General features: G+C 32.4%; 1 protein-coding gene across 4 annotated transcripts; it reads left to right on the top strand.

Moving 5' to 3' along the window:
• The first annotated feature begins 1,919 nt into the window (after positions 1-1,919).
• Positions 1,920-17,480, top strand: LOC131852054 (collagen alpha chain-like). Of its 4 annotated transcripts, XM_059202642.1 has the most exons (15): positions 1,920-2,003; positions 3,070-3,113; positions 3,442-3,481; positions 4,009-4,028; positions 4,607-4,642; positions 4,748-4,774; positions 4,880-4,906; positions 5,012-5,038; positions 5,459-5,503; positions 11,717-11,752; positions 12,578-12,650; positions 13,304-13,372; positions 14,458-14,648; positions 16,431-16,637; positions 17,173-17,480. In XM_059202642.1, the coding sequence occupies exons 1-15, from the start codon at positions 1,955-1,957 to the stop codon at positions 17,320-17,322; spliced, it is 1,041 nt and encodes a 346-aa protein (XP_059058625.1). In that variant the 5' UTR covers positions 1,920-1,954; the 3' UTR covers positions 17,323-17,480. The 4 variants fall into 4 exon arrangements, with proteins under 4 accessions (XP_059058625.1, XP_059058626.1, XP_059058627.1 ...); XM_059202643.1 differs by lacking the exon at positions 4,748-4,774; XM_059202644.1 differs by lacking the exon at positions 4,880-4,906.
• The last annotated feature ends 2,969 nt before the right edge of the window (positions 17,481-20,449 follow it).

Below are 20,449 nucleotides of genomic sequence, written 5' to 3'. Positions count from 1 at the left end.
GCATAAAACATATACACTCGGGCGAAGTCGGAGCGAATAGCCAGTTTAGGTATATGTGAACTTTGTAAAAAGTCGTCTGCGCAAGTACTTTAGTATCGCCTACCTCAATCGTCAAGCAGCTATCATACTAAGGTGTGTATCTATTGTAAAGTGATATAAGAAGCTAGACATCTCAGTCTTCCGGAATGACAACGCAGGGTATAATGATAACGCGATATTTTTATATAAATATTACCACAAGAACACGTTTTCGCGTCTAATAAATGTTAATTAAATAATAAATAAGTACTCGCCAATAAATAATTTAATTTAAAAGAAATTAATAGCAAAAGTTGACATTGACTAAAAATTGAACAGACTAATTATTCACTACATTTTAACTTCAAACGTTATGAAAGTCACACATGCTTTAGTTTTGGTTGATTAATTAAAATAAAAAGTATTCATTGTCAATCATTCTGCTATTAAAAGATAAATTATAATATTTCTTTAAATTTCCTTCATTAAATATATTTTATAAAGGTATGTCAATGATGCTGACGGCCACCTGTGTGGTAACGTGTAATCATCGTCTATATAAAACATGAACAGCACTGCAAACATTACATTATAATGTTACACAAACGATACTAATCACCTGTTGTCATTCAAAAGGACCTCTCATGCATGTTGTAATTTGATTGCCTAACCGCACCCTACAACCAAGACAAAGCAAGCTGTTTGTCATCTGAAATAGGTGATGACGTTCTAGTGAATGACTGCAGTAGTTGCCTTGGTTGTGGACTATATTAAAGAATTTTAAATTATCATGCAGCTATATAAGTTTATATAGTTTATAATAAAAGAATTTTAAAATCGGCTAATTTTGCCTGTTTATAAATTTAGATGTTTACTTTATTCAATATTACATTCCTTAATTATTCTATACACTAATTGGCAACATGTAGTCACAACACTGTTCCTTATCATATATCCTTTTGTGTTTAAAATAATGCCATACCTACCAATTATTATTATTATTATCATCTTGTATATTCCTAATGTGATGAAAATGTGAAATCCTCATATGATGACGTGTGTCCATGGTACTGTTAATGTATATAGCGCTTATTTTTGCAAGTAGGTGGCAGCTTGGTTTGTTATTATTCAGTAAATTGTAGTAGATAGGTACATTATATTCATCGTATTTATAAACACACGTTATTTATTGAAATTAGAAAACAGTCGAGGGCGATATTCTGACGAAGTTAGGCCAGGTAGCTCCAATACCACCAATAATAAACCATGTAATGTTATACAATGCAATGTAATATAATAGAATGCAATGTAATGTAATATAATGCAATATAATGCAATATAATGCAATATAACGCAATATAATGCAATATAATGCAATATAACGCAATATAATGCAATATATTGCAACGTAATGCCATGTAGGTAAGGCAATACAATGTAATATAATGTGTACTATTCTCCGCATTAAACCTCTCCTCTGTGCCGTTGCGCGTGTAGACCAGAAATTACCAAAGTAGCCAGCCGAGCTCCTCCCAGAAGCGCAGAACCTGGTGATGGAGGTATTTTCACAGGTTTCATGGAGCACCCTCACCATTCTGAGGTTTGTTATCGTTGCGTGGCCACTGCAAGCTCTTCAGAATTACGTGAGCGGCAGTTTCTTTGGCTTTAAAGCATCGCCGACTAAGTGGACTGTCTGTAGCATCTATTGTGTACAAGTGATTGTTTAAGGGACAGTGGCCCGTAATTTCAATAACATTTAGTGGTATTAATTATTAATTTTCCTCAAGTCTCATGTGTCGTGTCCTTAAGATTAATATAAATATATGAGGAAATTGAGACTAAAAATATATAGATGTAAATAATAATTACTTGTATACATTAGTAAATTAAACATAATACAATATTATACTTTATATATCGCACGTCCTCTGACATAATGGCAGATAAAGCATTAAAACTGTTAATTTTAATTTTAATTTACGTGGGTATGTACATTTTATTATTTTAATTTTAAATTCAACATATTATTTATGTACTACCTTCGAAATATTTAACAAATTGTCTAATCTTTTAATTCACTGCAGTTATTGCAACGTTTAATATACCCAAGTTACAGTTAATATAGTTTTAAATAATAAGAATACAATATACCTAATATGTCTCACGCTAATAATTATAATTTAACTTTCTAAAGGTAGAAGATTTTTTCAAATCTGTCGAGTACTTCTTGAGTTTAGTTAATGCGTGTTCATTAAAAATATTCAAACAATTAAATCTTTTCTATTTATAATACCTACTGTGTAGATAAATTATGGATATATATGGACAAAGATAGACTGTAAAAATGTAACTACCTCTTTCTACTACCTCAGTCTTTTTCAGTTGAAATGCCTTTTTTTTAAGATGTGTTTTGATTATAGGATTAGAAGTGGTAATGAAATTACAGGATAAAATTAATAAGTCAATAGTGACGTATGTGCGGTATCACGCGGAAGTCACTTGGTCACCTATTACATACATCTAGCACTTATTATTTAAAACAATATTCATATTTCTCATATATATTCACGAATCCATATTCTAATTTAATTACACTTTACTTAAATATCTATTTCGACACAACTTACAGATATTATTTAAGGTACATGCTATAAGAGAGTACTGATACCTATAGATGTACTATGGAGACTCTGTTATTAGGGTTCTCATATTATATTTCGCAACTTTCTACCATTTGATATTGCCTTTTTTTAATTTTGTAATATTATTGTACATACAAAAAGGCATTATTATGTTATTAGTGATGTATACCACACGGTTACCACAAGGTGAGCCAACAATCTGTAGATATGTTATTACAGTTGCATAAAAATATTTGTACTATAAAATGCTTCTTACTTTATTGGTTACTGGTAAGAGTTGGTAGAAGTTGTTGTTTACACATTAGAAAAAATATTATTTTTTTTCTAGTAAAGAAACACACCTACTTAATTTATAAACGACTATCTACTGCTAAGTGGTTTAATTTATTATTTTAATTTTCGGTTTCAGTTTCAGATACAATATCAAGCGACTATGTGGGACCTGTGTTCACGGTACGTAAATAATAATAATAATAATACCGGACACTAATGAACAATAATGTATGTATAATATCAGTTGTATATATAAACTACTACTACTACTTTTTACCTACTCATGATCGAAATTGGGTGTAGATTAGGCAGTGAAATTATAGGAGTTCTGGAATGTCAACGCATTTGTGGTTTCAAGAGTGTCATATGATAACGTGATTAAACGTACGTAGTTATTCATGTATATACGCGATATTTCGATCAATCTTAAGTCAGGATTCCAATTATATAAAAATGTTACTTTCGTCATTAGTATTTCTAATTACATATTAAAATTTATGTTTTGTAGACTGCTGAATTGGATAAGGATACATGTACTGTAAAATTAAGTAAGTAAACAATATAAATATTGATACAAGTAAAATAACCGGAGACAGTTTTGATTTCAGTTTCTTCTTTCTTTCTTCTTTTTAATAAGGTTGTTGTAATACGATGATATGTTGCTGAAATATAGAAATACTAATAGAATTACAGGTACCTGGTACAGGCCAAGTTTAAGGTTGACTTTTTCAGTTACATTAATAGCCTTAGAAATTAAACGCAAATTTCAAGGGCTCTTTCAGCATTAATTTCTGAGAAGTACAACTTAATAAAAAAATACCATTTGCAAGACTTGGTGGCATTTATTTATTATAGTTATAAGATCCAGAGATAGATTTGGTCTTTCATAAATATTTACTAGAAACCAAAGTTCTTAAGTTGTGATTAGCCAATCACAACTTAATCACAACCTTAACTTAACTTAAACAACTAAATGCAGGTCTTAATGATTCGCTATTTTGTTATACTAATTACAATAATTATCTTAAACTTATACATACACTATATATTAAAACTGTGTAATATTTCCTTTCAGGTCAAGGTTCTTTTAAAACTGTGAGTAAAATATTGTTTTAATATGTAAATTTTAATTAAAAATGAAATAAATTGTAAATAGTTAGAGGTTTTTTGATAATTTCAAGACTTTTACGTTTTGATTCCTGTTTTCGTTGGGTAGAATATTTTGTTTTGTTTAATTACGTTACTATATTTAGAGAGCGTCAAAACTTTCTTGCTCATTCTTCTTGTGATGATTGTGATATAGCTTTCCGAATAAGTGGTAGATAAAAAAAATAAGTATGACTATTCAAATAATTATATGAGTAAAGAATTTTCTATGCTATTCTATTTAATATATGGGGAATACAGGCGCAGCAGGTTTACAAGGAACGCTAGTGAGTTTTAGCTGCATATCGCAACCCATTAATTGAATTCGTCACAATAAAAATAATATAAATTAGCCGATATATTTTATCTCTGATCTCCATGAGTTATAAAACAGAAATCGATGAGCATAAGGCGCCATACAAACGACTTTTTAGAAAATAAAACGAAATAAAAAAATTATATGTATACAATTAAGAAATTTGATGGTTGATTCCTCAATACTAATTAATTATTCCCTATTGGTCTAGGGTTTCCCAGGTATGCGAGGATCGCCAGGAGAGAATGTAAGTAAATGCCAAATAAATTGTTATTTTATATTAATTACTTAGAAATTAAGAAATTTGATGTTTGATTCCTCAATACTAATTAATTATTTCCTATTGGTTTAGGGTTTCCCAGGTATGCCAGGAGAGAAAGTAAGTAAATGCCAAATAAATTGTTATTGTATATTAATTACTTAGAAATTAAGAAATTTGATGTTTGATTCCTCAATACTAATTAATTATTTCCTATTGGTTTAGGGTTTCCCAGGTATGCCAGGAGAGAAAGTAAGTAAATGCCAAATAAATTGTTATTGTATATTAATTACTTAGAAATTAAGAAATTTGATGTTTGATTCCTCAATACTAATTAATTATTTCCTATTGGTCCAGGGTTTCCCAGGTATGGCAGGAGAGAAAGTAAGTAAATCCCAAATAAATTATTATTGTATATTAATAACTTAGTATAATATAGTCATATTTTATCTTACTTTATTACCATATTATAAACGCGAAAGTTTCTGAGTATGGATGGATTTTTGTTTGTTACTCTTTCACAAAAACTACTGAACGGATTTTGATGAAACTTTACAGCTAGTACATCAGAATAACATATAGGCAATAATTTAAAAATATATTATTTAACATCCAATAATAAATGTCAAGTAAGTGCAATGTTATAACCAATGAGATTTCAACATGTATTGAAGTCAGGCTAACATTTGTCGTATCAGCTAGTATATTCTTTCTCTGCTGTATTATATACGAATCATTTCATAATGCAATATCGACTAATGTGTAAAAGTTTATGTTATTGAAAATTTTTAAATTTCTATTCAGGGAAATAAAGGTGTAAGAGGATTACCTGGACCACCAGGATCTTCTGTGAGTATCTATATTATTATAACTAATAATTGCTGCCCAAAAATTGCACACGTAGTGACGTGAAGTTGAAATTAAAAAAATATATATATTACGATATCTTACGTAACAAAATAAAACTGTTCTAAGTTCCAACTCTAAAGATTTAGTTATTTTGCTTGTGCGTTTATATTAAGTCAGTATAGAATATTTTATATAAATATACCACTTCTTAACAAGAAACATACAGAGTTTACATAAGGCAACTAAGACTCATTTAGACCACTGAAACGTCTAACTTTAGACCATAGAGAGATCATTGGTGAATGGTTTATTACTAGTGCTAAACCAGATTCTGTAACTAATAAGTTGTTATTAACATTAATAAATTTAAATACTACCAAAAAAATTGTAGACATTCTCATATATTGTAATTATTCTTCCTTTATTATTTTATTTTATTTATTTATTCATTTTCAAACATACAAATATTACAATATTGATTAAACATTGGACCCTGTATATTGATATATAGTAATAACTTCCAACGTACACATCGAGCTCTCAGTTATTTTTCGTTTTAACCTATAAAAACCTACTGTTCAAAGTTTGCTAGCGCTTTAAAGTGTTTAGTGTGATCGTCTTCGTGTCCGGTGTTGTTGGTGTAAACAAGTGCTCGCGAAATTTCGATTAATTTAACTTTTATAAACTGTGAATTACCATACTCTTTTTCGTGGAAGAGGGTATATGAAAATCGTAGACACTGTTGGCAAAGTATTGATCTGGATCACTACAGCGACATCTCACGGCGAATAGCAGGTACTCAAACGTGAGCCCTCTAGTGGTTATTCAGAATACTATTTCAACATGGTCAAGTGCGCTGCTTGTGGCAAATTCATGGCTACTTCAGATAGCGTTGCGTGTCACAGGTGCTCTGCTATTCACCACCGCGCATGCGTGGGTTTGCCTGCCGTCGGACAGGTGGCGCTTACCTGGGTTTGTCCAGAATGTAAAGCTAAGGAGCCGAGACAAAGTAATCTGGCCACCCCTGTACGTGGTATACATGCGGATTGCACGTCGAGAAGTGATGACCTGCTATCACACAATATGTCACTAGACGACACCGCTCACAATATTACAGAGGAGTTTACAACTCAGGAATGGGCACTTGAATTTAGATTGTTCCGTACAGAGATGCAAGCTGCGAGATCGGAGATGCAGGTACTTCGACAGGAAATTACTGAATTGAAGAACACTATTAGCCAATGTAATAGCAGAATGGATTCTATCGAAGCCAGGGTTCTGAGTTTGGAGAAAAGAGTGGAGAGACAGCTGTTATCGATATGACTGGTTTACAGAGTACTATAGTACAGTTACAGGAAGAGATTGCTGAAAAAGAAAGAAGCGATATATCTCAATATATAGAAATATCTGGGGTCCCTAATTCGAAGCTTAGTCGGTGGAACATATTATCATCACGGTGGCTGCCAAATTGGGTATAAGCATGGACGAGCGTGACATCGTCAGTGCCTCGCGCGTGGGTCTACGACGGGGTACATCTACCGGCGGTGACGCAACTGAAGGGTGCCACGCGGCGCGCCCGCTTGCCGTCAGACTAACACGACGTCTCCTTCGAGATCAGCACCTGCGAGCCGCACGGGTGCAGACATGCGTCTACTGCTGATATGGGTTTGCCCCAGCATGAACCGCAGCGCCTATATGTCAATGAACGACTTACAAAAACAAACCGCAGCTTATTTGGGAGGGCGCGCGAGGCTACCAGGCGACAGAGATGGCGATTTGTCTGGACCAGGAATGGCCGGGTATATGTTAGGCGCGATGTACTTTCTCCTGTTCACACGATTCGTCAGCAGGCAGATATAGATCGCATTTTTAGTACCGATGCCTCACCTGTATACATTCAATAATGTTTTAAATGAATTGTGTTCTTCATCATTACATTGCATCTCTATTTTTTACAGACTTCTTAATTTTGTACTTGTTCCTTGGGTGGCTTTGTGTCTCTCTGTTAGTTTGTGTGAATTTAAATTAACTGAACTAATTTACTTAAGTTTTATGTCCATATACTTATCACATAATTTATCGGTCTTTTACATTAGTTTTTCATCACGACACGTAACACAAACATACATCAATCGAGATCAAATATCCAATGCTAATTATTTTGCAAGACATACTTTGTTAGTTCGCCTCAATAGTATTTATAAATTAATATTTCTATTCTTGGGCATCACATCATACAATCAAAACATATATTTATTTATACATTATGTTTATCTTCAACGTGTTTAAACAAAGATACCTCAAAGATTGGTCTCTTTAATGCCGGATCCTTGGGTACAAAGCATGACGAGATAGAGGTTGCAGTAGGGCGACATTCCCCTGATATATTAGCTATAAACGAGACGTGGCTTCGGCCCGGAGAAGAGGGACGTGCTCCGTCATTACCTGGGTACACTTTACGTCATGTTCCCCGTCCCAGAACAATCCGAGGCCGTGGTGGTGGTGTTGGTTTTTATGTGCGTCAGGGAGTAAATGTCAGAGTGCTCCGCAATGTAAATATACACCCTCAGTGGAACAAATGTGGCTATCCCTAACGATCAAATCCTTACGGATAATCATTGGAACGGCTTATCGACCCCCGTGGCTGGATGTCGACTTGTTTTTCGATGCGTTAACTGAGAGTATATCATCCATCTCAAGCTATGATCACATTGCGTTATTGGGAGATTTTAATATCAACTTGCTGAATAACTCGGAACAGAATTCGCATAAATTAAACTCTTTTTTGCAATCCTTGGGTTTACAAAATTACATCACTCAGCCTACACACTTTACACAGACTAGTGAGTCTCTCATTGACCTTATTTGTACTGATACTCCTGTTATAAATATCTGCATTGATCATATACCTGAGCTCGGCGGCCATGCAATGGTTTATGCGCAATTTAAAATAACAAAAAAGAAACAATCGCCACTTTATAAGTTATATAGGCCAATAAAAAATATAGATATGACATCGTTCAATAAAGATTTAGATGCAATTCCATATCGGATTCAATCCGCTACTTAGATACAGTGACTGATATGGTGACCTGCTTCAATGCATATGTAACTGAGCTCTTTAATTGCCACGCTCCGGTAAAAAAAAGTCTTATGTAGGGATAAACATAAACCGTGGCTGACAAGCAATGTACGGCTCATGATGAAATTACAATTCAGCTCATGCAAAGTCTAAAAAGCATGACAATGTGGTACTGCGGGACGAATATAAAAGATTAAAACATCTTGTTAATGTCGGTACGCATTTTGAAAAGAATGCTTATTTCGAATATAACATTAATAAAAAAATTAAGGATTCCAAATCTTTATGGTCAAACTTAAAAAAGACTGCTTTACCTAATACAAAGGTGAACAGCTTGCCCTTGTCTGTAAACGATCCGGATAAAATTAACGATCATTTTTTAAAAACTCCAGGTATTGACGAAGTTCGCATATCCGATCTGACTTACTTTGAGCATCATAGGTGTGGTTCATCTACTTTCAATTTAAAACCTGTTGACTCACTTACAGTGGGTAAAATTATGCTACAAATAAAATCAAATGCTTTGGGCATTGATAATATATCTAAAGATATGATGCTTTTAACACTCCCTAGGACACTGGACATTATTACTTTCATTTTAATAAGTCTATAGAGTCTTCAACATTCCCTGCAATATGGAAAACAGCGGTGGTATGTCCTATCCCTAAGGTTACCAACCCATTAAATTTATCAGATTTGCGACCGATTAGCATATTACCTTTTTTGTCTAAAGTCCTGGAAAGGATTGTCCATCTACAAGTGTCCTATTACTTGGAAGCCAATAACATATTACCACCTTTTCAATCTGGATTTAGAAAACGAAGAGGTACGATCACTGCATTATTGGATGTTGTGGACAATGTTTTGGCGGCTATGGATAAGGGAAATGGTACCTTGCTTACTTTGCTCGATTTTTCGAGGGCTTTCGAATGTTTAAATATAAACCTCTTACTTTCAAAACTTAGATACTATGGATTTGATGGGCAAACAATACTCTGGTTTGATAGTTACCTCAGTAATCGTCATCAGCTCGTAAAGGTAACACAGAACAACGGCACTCTACTATATTCCAAACCTAGACTATTGACGCGAGGAGTCCCGCAGGGATCAATTCTGGGTCCCCTCTTATTCATTCTGTATAGTGCTGACATTGCTAGATACTGTGAAGGATGTTTATATCACCAATATGCGGATGACTTACAAGTTTACATGTCTATAAATCCTCAAGATACAAACATGGCGGTTAGAATATTGAACTCAACACTTTTCCGTATATCGAACTGGTGTAATAAAAATTCTCTTGTTTTGAATCCGGCTAAGTCGAAATTCATGATATTGGGTTCTAAATTGCAGGTACAAAAAATTAAAAATCAAACACCAGTTATAACAGTAGAAGGTACACCTCTGTTGCAAGTAACTGAAACGCGCAATCTGGGTCTACTAATGGACTCTGGTCTTAAATTCGAAAACCATGTCCTAGATTGTGTGGGGAATTGCTTCTACAGACTAAAGATATTATACAAAATTCGAAATTATCTTTCAACTGATCTACGTGTTCGACTGTGCGATTCTCTGATATTGTCCAAGCTGAGTTACGGTTTAGCTGTTTTCGGTTCATGTACACTAGCTAGATCACGGCGGCTTATCCAACGTGTACAAAATGCATGCGCCCGTTTTTGCTTCCGTATACCACCGCGTAGTCATGTCTCTCCTTATCTCAATAATGCTAAACTACTAAATATTAATTGAAATATACAGTATTTTTATTTATTTTTGGTTATGTCTTCACGTTACAACCTTTATTTTGCGACTTTGTTGTTTGATGTGATTGAATCCAAAATGCCTGATTACCTTTATAGAAAACTTGTGTGGTCTGGCAATCAGCATGCTTTTAAAACCAGGGCTTCGTTGTATCGACTAGTGACTCCAGCACATCGGACTACTGCCTTCAGAGGCAGTTTCAGATATATGGCCTCCAAGTGTTGGAATAACTTACCTCCTCCTATTCGTAATATAAAAACTAAAGTGAATTTTAAAAACCTTTTAAAAAAACACTTATTGTCTGAACAACTGACTTTAAATAGGAGGTCCTTTATCTGAGGAGTCTTTTTTTCAACGACCGAAGTCGGTAAGCATGGTCAGGAACAATAATGTCTGACTCACGGCGCGTTTAGCCAGCGACCTTGTATATGCAACAACTATTATTTATGTACGTAGTATGTATCTATAGGTTAACAATATATGTATACATAACACACCACTTCATTTTTAATCTATTTGTATATTGTATAATGTTTTGTAATAGTATAATTTTTTAAGAGCTCGAAGTGTAATATATAAACATTCACGTATATATGTATGTAAGTATGTATTTAATTATAGGAGCCAACAGAATATCAGCGCTGCAGACTTATCTGTAGCTTCATGCTGAGTTGGTTGCCTCTTCATCATTGCGACACATAAAGCCACCTCCATTTTTATTTTATTTTGTAATATTATATTTCTGTATTATTTAATCTGTAAACTTTATTTCTATTTATAAAATGTATCTCATGTATGCTATGTGTTTGTAATGGTTGAATAAAGAACTTATCTATCTATCTATCTATCTATCTGTACTAGGCAAACCTGTAACGCGGGAGTCCACAAAAGAATTGCCAAATAATTATCTAGACACGTGGTAGCGTGTCAAGCCGAGTTTCAAGTAAGACAACTGGCGAGCAGCACCGTGTGTATATTTACCCGAACCATTTGGAGCCACTTTTGACTCCCTCATAACTCAAAAATTCTTTCACATAAACCTGTCAAATTTGGTTCATATATTGAGACTTGCGAGATAAATATGTGTTCCAAATTTCATAATTTTTTTTGTTGTTCTTGTTACTGTCAGGGGTAGGTTCTCATAAAAAAAAAGATTTAAGAATTTTTTTTATTCATTATTCCAATGCGATTTCGCCTGTCGTGTGCAGCTAATACTTAAAATGGTATATAATTATTTCTTTACTTCATTACTAAGGAATAACACAATAATGTAATGTCGACTTAACAAATATTTAAACTTTGTTTAAATTATGTTTTAATTTAAACTATGTTAAATATTTGTTACTGGAAAATAATTAATTTTTATTCAGGGCGAGCAAGGTATCTTTGGATTGCCTGGAATTATGGTCAGTATCTATATTATTATAACTAATATTTGCTGCCCAAAATTTTGCACACGTAGTGACGTGAAGTTGAAATTAAAAAAAAATACTTTATTTCGGTATCTTACGTTATAAAATAAAACTGTTGTAATTTTCAACTCTGAAGATTTAGTTAAATTAGGTTAAAAGATTTTACGTATCTGTACCACTTAACAAATGCTGTATCTTTCTAATAAGTTGTTATTTTTTTTATACTTATTACTTATCTGTTTCATTATCATTAAATAAATTTTGAAATTTAAAGACTAATTTAATTAGAACAAAAATCTTATGGATATTCACATATCCATCTTTTATTAAAAGATTGAATGTCAGAAATATAAATTGTAGCAATTTTTTTTTTGCTTCGACAAGATTTTATCTGTGTACCTCTTGGATGTAATTCAGTATAGTAAACCATTATACCTCGATTAAGTAAATAATGTATGGAAATACAAATTAATGCTGTCGGTAGCTAACGATAAAATAAAAGTACCTACGATTTTATCAAGTCGACGAACATAGACTACTGTTTCTTAAAAAAATATTATGGAAGTAGGTGAAATAAAGGATTAAAGTTTGTGTAGATGAAGTATACTTCGTCTATGATTCTTCATTATACTATATATAGTATGATGAAGAATCATAGACGATAGTAATCTTTCAGTTGTTTAGTAAACATAATAAGCTCTATATACTACTTGCATTTTCTTTTTAACTAAAGAGAATAGGTATGTGTATAATATTTATTTTAATTATTCTAACGGCGATATATATATATTTATATTGCTGACAACAATTTCATTACAGGGACCTATTGGACTTCCAGGCGCACCAGGAGTCTGCATAAAACGTTGCTCCAATGACGATAATTTAGAAGATGGTATGACGATTTTTTGTTTTTATTATGAACTGAATTGAAATTTGAATATAATGATGTCTAAGTTATATTAAAATTATAATACAAAAGTAACTATGTAGCCTAAAAACAAATATCTAAAATAAAGTTTATTTACTAGGCAACTGATATCTTTTTAGTACAGAAGAGGTAGGGTACAAGGTAAACATCGTCACGGATAGTCGGACGGGTATATAATAGTAACCATGGTAATGAACTTTTGTTCTAGAACTTTCCCTGAAACCATATAGTTTCTTCGAGAAAAATGGCTTCATAGTTGTTAAACAAAAATACAATGACGACAAAAGACAGCGCTAATATCATGGTATTTTTTTTTGTTTACTTAACATTCCACTATTCAAGAACCGCAGTTATTTTTTACTGAATACCAAAGAATACAGTTGCCAGTTCTTTGTAATAAATAATACTACTTTATATTTAATCGAATTAGGTGTTATTTTACGGTAGTCCATATATTATTACCCCCATGGAAGGACTTATGGAGTGGTTGAAGACCAATTCCCGCCTGACGGGTACAGCTTAGCTTGTACCTACATGGCGCTGTAACAATTGGGCTATTATTATTTTTAACTATGTTATTACTATTATTATATACCTTTGTTCATTTTCATTCACAGAGAAACCTGAAGGAAGGAGAAATACTGTATTGCCAGGTCTTTGCAAAGCTTATAAAAGTGTCGGTGAAGGTATTTTGTTTACTTTAGTTATTGTTGCAATAAATGAGAATATTATTTTGAGTTATTATTACATTTAGTTATTATAACATGATATGTTTATATGTATGACAAACTAAATCTCCGACTAAGGTATTAGTCGAAGAGAAGTAGTGTTTCTAGTCAGTCAGTCTGTTAGTTTCTTTGTAAAAAAGTTTATTATAAAATTGAAGAATATATAAATGATAATAATATTTGTGTAGTAAATATCTAACTAAAAATTCATAGCGCTGACAATGCTATATGATTGAAAAGAGACTAAGTGCGTAGCGGTTTCTGTGTTGATTGTCACATGACTAATCATTGTTAATGTAAATTCACATAAAACAACTATTATTTAAAAGATCAACACTCAAGTCAAAAGTGCTTATATTAGGTTTATTTGAATAAAGATTATTTCTATTTCTGTTTCTATATTTCTATTTCTTTTATATATATACATATATACTAGCTGACCTGTGGCTACTTCGTTGGATGTTGGGTAGTAATCATTTGAACTTTTTAGTTATTGACCGCCAAGAAACAAAAATATTAAAGTACTAATATCGCTATTAAAAAATAAGGGTTGATAATAGGGCGAAATTTTGAGTGGTATGTGTTTTTTAATGAAAATTATTGAAGAATTAAAATAATACAATACAAAAAATTCAAAAGACATTAAAATATATTTTCATTTTCTGGACAAAATTAACAAAATTGTCCAATGAATATAAAATAAATTATGGGGTGGACGACCCTTATTACTTAGGGGTATAAAACTGATAGACCTAATGTCTAATACTAACAAAATGTAATAAGAATCGGTGAAACTGTTTCGGAGGAGTTTTGTGAAACAAAACACAAACACTGTGGTAAGATAAATTTATATGTTAAACAATAATAAAAATATATATTTGTATTTCATAAAAATATTTAATAATAAATCTAAAAACTATAATATATAGATAGCACTGAATGTAACTAGAAATAGTTATCTACAAGTATTAGTTTGTACATCTTCTTACTGAATCCTAAACTCACATTTTTTGTTGTAATGCAAATCCTTATTATTTTTACAGGCAGAATTTTGACGGTGATGCCTTTGGATCCCTTTAAAATTATCTGCAAGAAAGATCATCATACTTGTCTAATATTGAATAAAATAGAGGACTTAAAAGCACCATCGCGTGATCTGAATTATATAGATTATACAGAGAATAAACAACCATTTTGGTTGAGCGAATATCATGAAATATATCAGTATTATAATGTAAGTATCAAATAATGCACTTCAAAACATGAACGCCTGCGATACTAGGCATAGTTGTTGTAACCTTTTGCCACTCATAAATTCAATTATAGTTAATAATTAGTATTTTGACAAAAAATATTTTGGATATGTTTTTTGCTACTATTGGTTACTCTTTTATGTATCGTTTTATATTATGTATATTATTTAGATGTAAAGTGTATTAAATGTAGGTTTAAGGGACCGCATTACGCACATTCATTGTGGAATAAAAAGTATAATCCTATCACGTTTAAAATATGTGTTCATATTATAATGAAATCAAGAATAAATTATATTCAATGCTGTAATCCACTGAATATCTCCATCAATTTTATGATTAAAGAAGTGATAGAATCTGGATATTGGCATATTGGCTGAGTGGAGATCTGAAAATTATAGTACTTTTTGACACTTATTAGTATTAGGTAATTACTGGAGTTAAATACGTGAAATAAAATAGGAGAGATCAAAGTAATTTTTATTTTTTTATTGGGTTGTTTGGGCTGTTGTCAGTTGTTTGTAGCACCTGTAGCACTGCGACCTACATGTGCTCGCCCTTTTTCAAAGTTCGCTACCTAGACCCGTCAGGGACAAGAAATTGAAGGATATTCTTAGGAGCGATGGTTTTTATCTCCTCGGGAAAGAGTGTAAACTTTCCAAAGGAGATATTTCGTTTATGCATGAATGGGCTACAATCACATAGGATGTGTAGCGGCGTTTCCTCTTCAGTTTGGCAGAATCTGCAGATTCTTGTCGTGCATAGGCCTAGTTTAGTCATATGCTTGTTTAATTTGCAGTGTCCTGTGAGGGCCCTAGTCATCATGCATATGTTGTTTTTACTCAATACCAGTAGTCTATTGGAGTATTTGTTCGAGTAACCCGATATTAGGGCTTTTGGATATGTTAATCCTGGCATTTCTTGCCAGGGATTCAGTGCTTCTCGTTTGGTTATTAATTTGAGATGTCCCAGTTTTAGGCAACGAGGCACACCACAGAAGGGTTCGGGGCCCAGTAGGACGGTTTTTGTCCCTAACTTTGCTAGATGGCGGGCATTTTCATTGCCTTCGATATTTGAATGCCCGGGGACCCATCTCAGTATAATATTATTTTTGCTACCTACTTCATTTAGTAGCAAGATATAGTTTCTAATAAGTTTAGAACGGATTTCATACGAGTGAAGTGCTAGTAGAGCAGCTTGACTGTCCGAATAAATGTATATGTTCTGATTGATGTAGTTAAGGTTTAGGATTACTTCCAAACATCTAATTAAGGCGTAAGTCTGTGCCTGAAAGATTGAGGCGTATTTACCTAAGCCTATATAGTTGCTGATTTTGGGTTTTACACCGCATATTCCACATCCTACATCATCTCCTATTTTGTACTCGTCTGTAAACCAAACTAGGTCCTGCTCTGAGTGAGTCGGTGTATGGTTATTTCAGATCAAAGTAAACATATATGTGAATCAGGCAGTCTATGTGTATGTTGTGTTATAGAATTATCTCTACTGGATTGGACTGGATTTTACCTAGTTCATTACTAGTAAGTCATTTACGTGGGTACGGTATTCAATTGTTTCAATATTCAAGGAACTTCTAAGGTGTGTTTCAGATGTAAGGTGCGATTAGGTAGTGAAATTAAAATATAAAAGTCATTAGATCTTAGTTATTTAGAAATATAAATGTTAACATTAAGAGCATCACGTTAACATATTGTGATAACAACATATTGTTTTGCACAATAATATATTTTCTTTCCTTTCAGATAACATTACAACAATTGGCATGGCTTAATAGTCAGTCGTCGTATGTGTATCAAAAGATAAGATACCATTGTAAAAATTCGCCGGTATTGCCACGTGATGCACCGGATGATGCATTGGCTTTATTAACTTGGAATGATAAATTAATCGGGCCCTCAGCTACAGTAAATTCGCCTTCCCATTACATTATAGTACATGATGGCTGTTCGGTATGTTTTCCATATTTTATTACTGTTCAATATAGTATAATTATTTATATTTTTCTTTATATATATTATATTTATAGTTATTATCTTCTTTTCCTTACATATTGTAGAATCATAAAATCTATGAAGGAAATGGGATGAAATTTTTACAAAATGTGTATTAGAGTTTAGGTTATTCAATTTAAATAGTTTTAGTTTAATGCACCAGTTTAAATAATTAAAATTATCGTATTTAACAGCGAAATTATATAATTTGACAGAAAATAACAATATCTTTATTAATAATTAACTTTGACTTCTCTTTATAACTCGGTTTACAAATGTTGCTATTAAATTGATGATTGAGCTGTATTTTGTAGCTTTTAGTCTGTATATTACAAACCAGTCATTGAATGATAATATCCATCTTTACAAATCAGACTTTAATAATATTTACACGATAAAGAATATAATTATTTCTTACGTTACAGGATATTTGTCATTTAACATTTTAATGACCTATAACTGTACTATATTTTGATTTCGTTTTCTTTGCAAGGAATCTGTTGACTCTACGAAGTGGGGATACACTGACATAAGTATAGTTGATACTGTTAATCGTTTGCCCATAACGGATTTTCTTATCAAGCACGTAGGATATGGGGAGCGAAGTATGGCCATAGAGATGACAGAATTATGCTTCATATAATATTCTTGGTATTGTAGTACCTGTTCATCAATATTACATTTTGTATAAATTTAACAACTACCAACTTACTCATTTCTTACTTTTAAGTAAATAGCAAAAAATTGTATTCTTTTGGTATTCAATATTGCATTTCTTTTATTGTATTATTGTCAGTTATTTTTAATCCTACGTTAATTAAATAAAACAATTTGTATTCTGTTAAGCCGATCACGAGATTCTTTAATTCCTTTATAGTCCGATGTTTCTCACACACAGACTTTATAAAGATCATCTCATAGTAGAGTGTGTGAGACACATCGGATTCTAACCCTACCCACACAACTACCCTCAGCAGTACCACGACTCACCGAGGTAGTGTAATAAGTACCTCTGTCTTTCAGCAGCCAAGCCACAATAGCCGTGAAATCACGGTATGGCACAGTATTCTTCCATAGTGATAACGGATGAAAGGTACTATAAGCGTGATATCGTTTGTATGTTCATGTCTATAGGTGACTAGTCCACTAGTCATCATGCTGGTCGTCAAGGAGTTTATCTTTTCAGATACATAAAAACTGCTACACTACTCTAACGGTGACAATCCATCTTTCAGGTGCAGGCTAAGCTCTTAGTTTCAATTAATTCTATTAAGTAAGTAAGCGCAAATCTCGATGTCTACTGAATTGATTTCGCTAATTCTTTTTTTAGAATATTCCTTGAAGTACAAGGGTGGTTCTTACGGAGAGAAAAATTTTAAAAATTGCCTAAACATACCTAAAAACAGTACTTTTCTATAATCACATACAAGCGATTCGTAATGATACTTAAAAGTAAATTTGAACCTTAATACTGTGTAATTTTCCTGCAATTATTGTCATTTTTCGCGGCACTACACCTTCAACATACCACAACACACCTACACTATAAATGTATATATACGTCCCTATAAAGTCTTAATGTTGGGGATATGAAAAAAATCCTGCCCTCTGGCGGACGCGGCGCGCAACACTAGTGACACATTCGATCGCGGGAACGAACAGCGGTTACGGCGGTCATATTAGAAACTTGGTGCAAATTGGCGGATTTTTGGTGTATTTGGGGTGAGTATAGGGACAATTTTATATTTTATTTATTATTTCGTGTACACAAAAGTGATTAGATAATAGGCATCGGCAGAGGTATATTTGTAAACGCCCTGAACCAGCGACTTTAACGCGGGGTGAAGAAAAGGTGACGAAATTATTACCACCGAATACCACTAATATATATAAAATTAACAAATACCATACCATAAAATTCAAATATTAGTAGAGAGGTTCCAGGAAGAATTCCATCCATACGATTCGTAATGATATTTAAAGGTCAATTTGAACTTTAATACCATACATAAAGTTCAAGTGTAAGTAGATAGGTTCCGGGAAGGCATGTGTCAATATTAGTCAAAAACGTTGTCAGTGATAATATGTCACTTGAAATGTAAATGTCTCATTGATGTGCATCTATAATATTACTACAAATCTCAAAAATTATATTATTATATATAATTTTTGAGATTTGTAGTAATATATTATTAATATATATTCTACAATTTTTAGGCATTTTAGGCAAAATTTCAATTTTTTCTCTCCGTAAGAACCATCCTAGTACCTCAAGGAATATTCTAAAAAAAGAATTATCGAAATCGGTTCAGTAGTTCTCGAGATTAGCGCTTACCAACACATTCAGCGATTCAATTTGTTTTATAATTATTATATAATTATATTATTTTATAATTATATTATAAAATTAACAATAGCCAGGTGTTGAGTTGTTTGGAGTTCTGTGTTCCGGAAAAAATTGTATGGTGTCGTTGCCGACCGCAACAGCTGGCTGTGCCGCGCGGAGCCACGCACTTACTAGGCAAAGCACCGGTCACAAGAGCACTGCGTACATTAAACCATATAACGGAGCAAATAGATCTATTTTCTTATTCTCTGAATGAGTTTAGAATTATTATTATTTATTTATTCATAACAATAATTATTGTGTCGAATTTCAAAATACAAAATTAAATGTAAATCTAAAATAACAATGTCAAAATAATAATACCAATAACAATAAAATCAATAATAGTAATACCAATAATAATTTCCAAAATGAGCTACAGTAACGGTCATTCATCAAAAAATTCGTCTACGGAGTAAAAACATTTTTTTAATAAATATTTTTTAAGTTTAATTTTTAATTGTTTTTATAAATAGCATCTTTTAAATCACTAGGCAATCTATTAAATAGTTTTACAGACTGATAACGTGCACTGTGTTTAACAACCCCTAATCTAGGTTAGGTTATTACGTATAAAGTCAATTAAGTCATTGATAAATATTGTGAAGAAAATCGGTCCTAGCGTACTTCCTTGTGGTACACCAGACTTCACACTTACCAACTTTGACTTATGCACTTTTTCCATCATTCTGTCATCCAAAGATTTGATCTGTACAAACATTTTTCGATTATGGAGATACGATTCGAAGAGTTTCAATGAACTGCCTCTTATACCATAATGATGCAGTTTTTTTTAGCAACAATTCATGGCTTACCATATCAAATGCAGAACTTGAGTCTAAGAAGAGGCCAGCCACTGTCTTCCTATTATTAATTTTACTAGTAACGTCCTGGATCAGTGAGTCAATAGCCTCCGACGTACTGACATTCAACTGATAGCCATACTGTCTATGGTTCAAAACTTTGTTATTATTTAAATGGGTGACTAATCTTGATTTTAATAATTAAATTAAAATATTTTTGCAAGTCATCACTTGCAAAAATATTTGAGTAGGAGAGAATTAGGCCTATACATTTTGGTGTCAAGTTTTGAATCTTTTTTATGAATGGGCGTAATCTTGGCTCGTTTGAATTGTTCTGGGAAGATAGATTCCACCATGCATTTATTATAAAAGTCACTAAGTTCACGAAGATCGCTTTATTTATTAAAGTTAATTAATTAAAAAAAAATAATGTTAGTTGCACTATTGTATTAGGCTAACACTTGTAAAAAATAGATGTAAGTATGGAAATAAAAATTTTATTTTATTTTTTGCCATAATGTATAGAGACATTTCATGAGCATTTTTTAATAGCTTGGTATAAATAAATTATATAATTATTG

The sequence above is a fragment of the Achroia grisella genome, unplaced genomic scaffold (assembly GCF_030625045.1).
Source record: "Achroia grisella isolate CSIRO2021 unplaced genomic scaffold, CSIRO_AGI_Agris_v1 utg821, whole genome shotgun sequence".
Lineage (NCBI taxonomy): Eukaryota > Metazoa > Arthropoda > Insecta > Lepidoptera > Pyralidae > Achroia > Achroia grisella.
The sequence above is the reverse complement of the archived record's forward strand: the minus strand, read 5'-3'. Positions and strand labels throughout refer to the sequence as shown.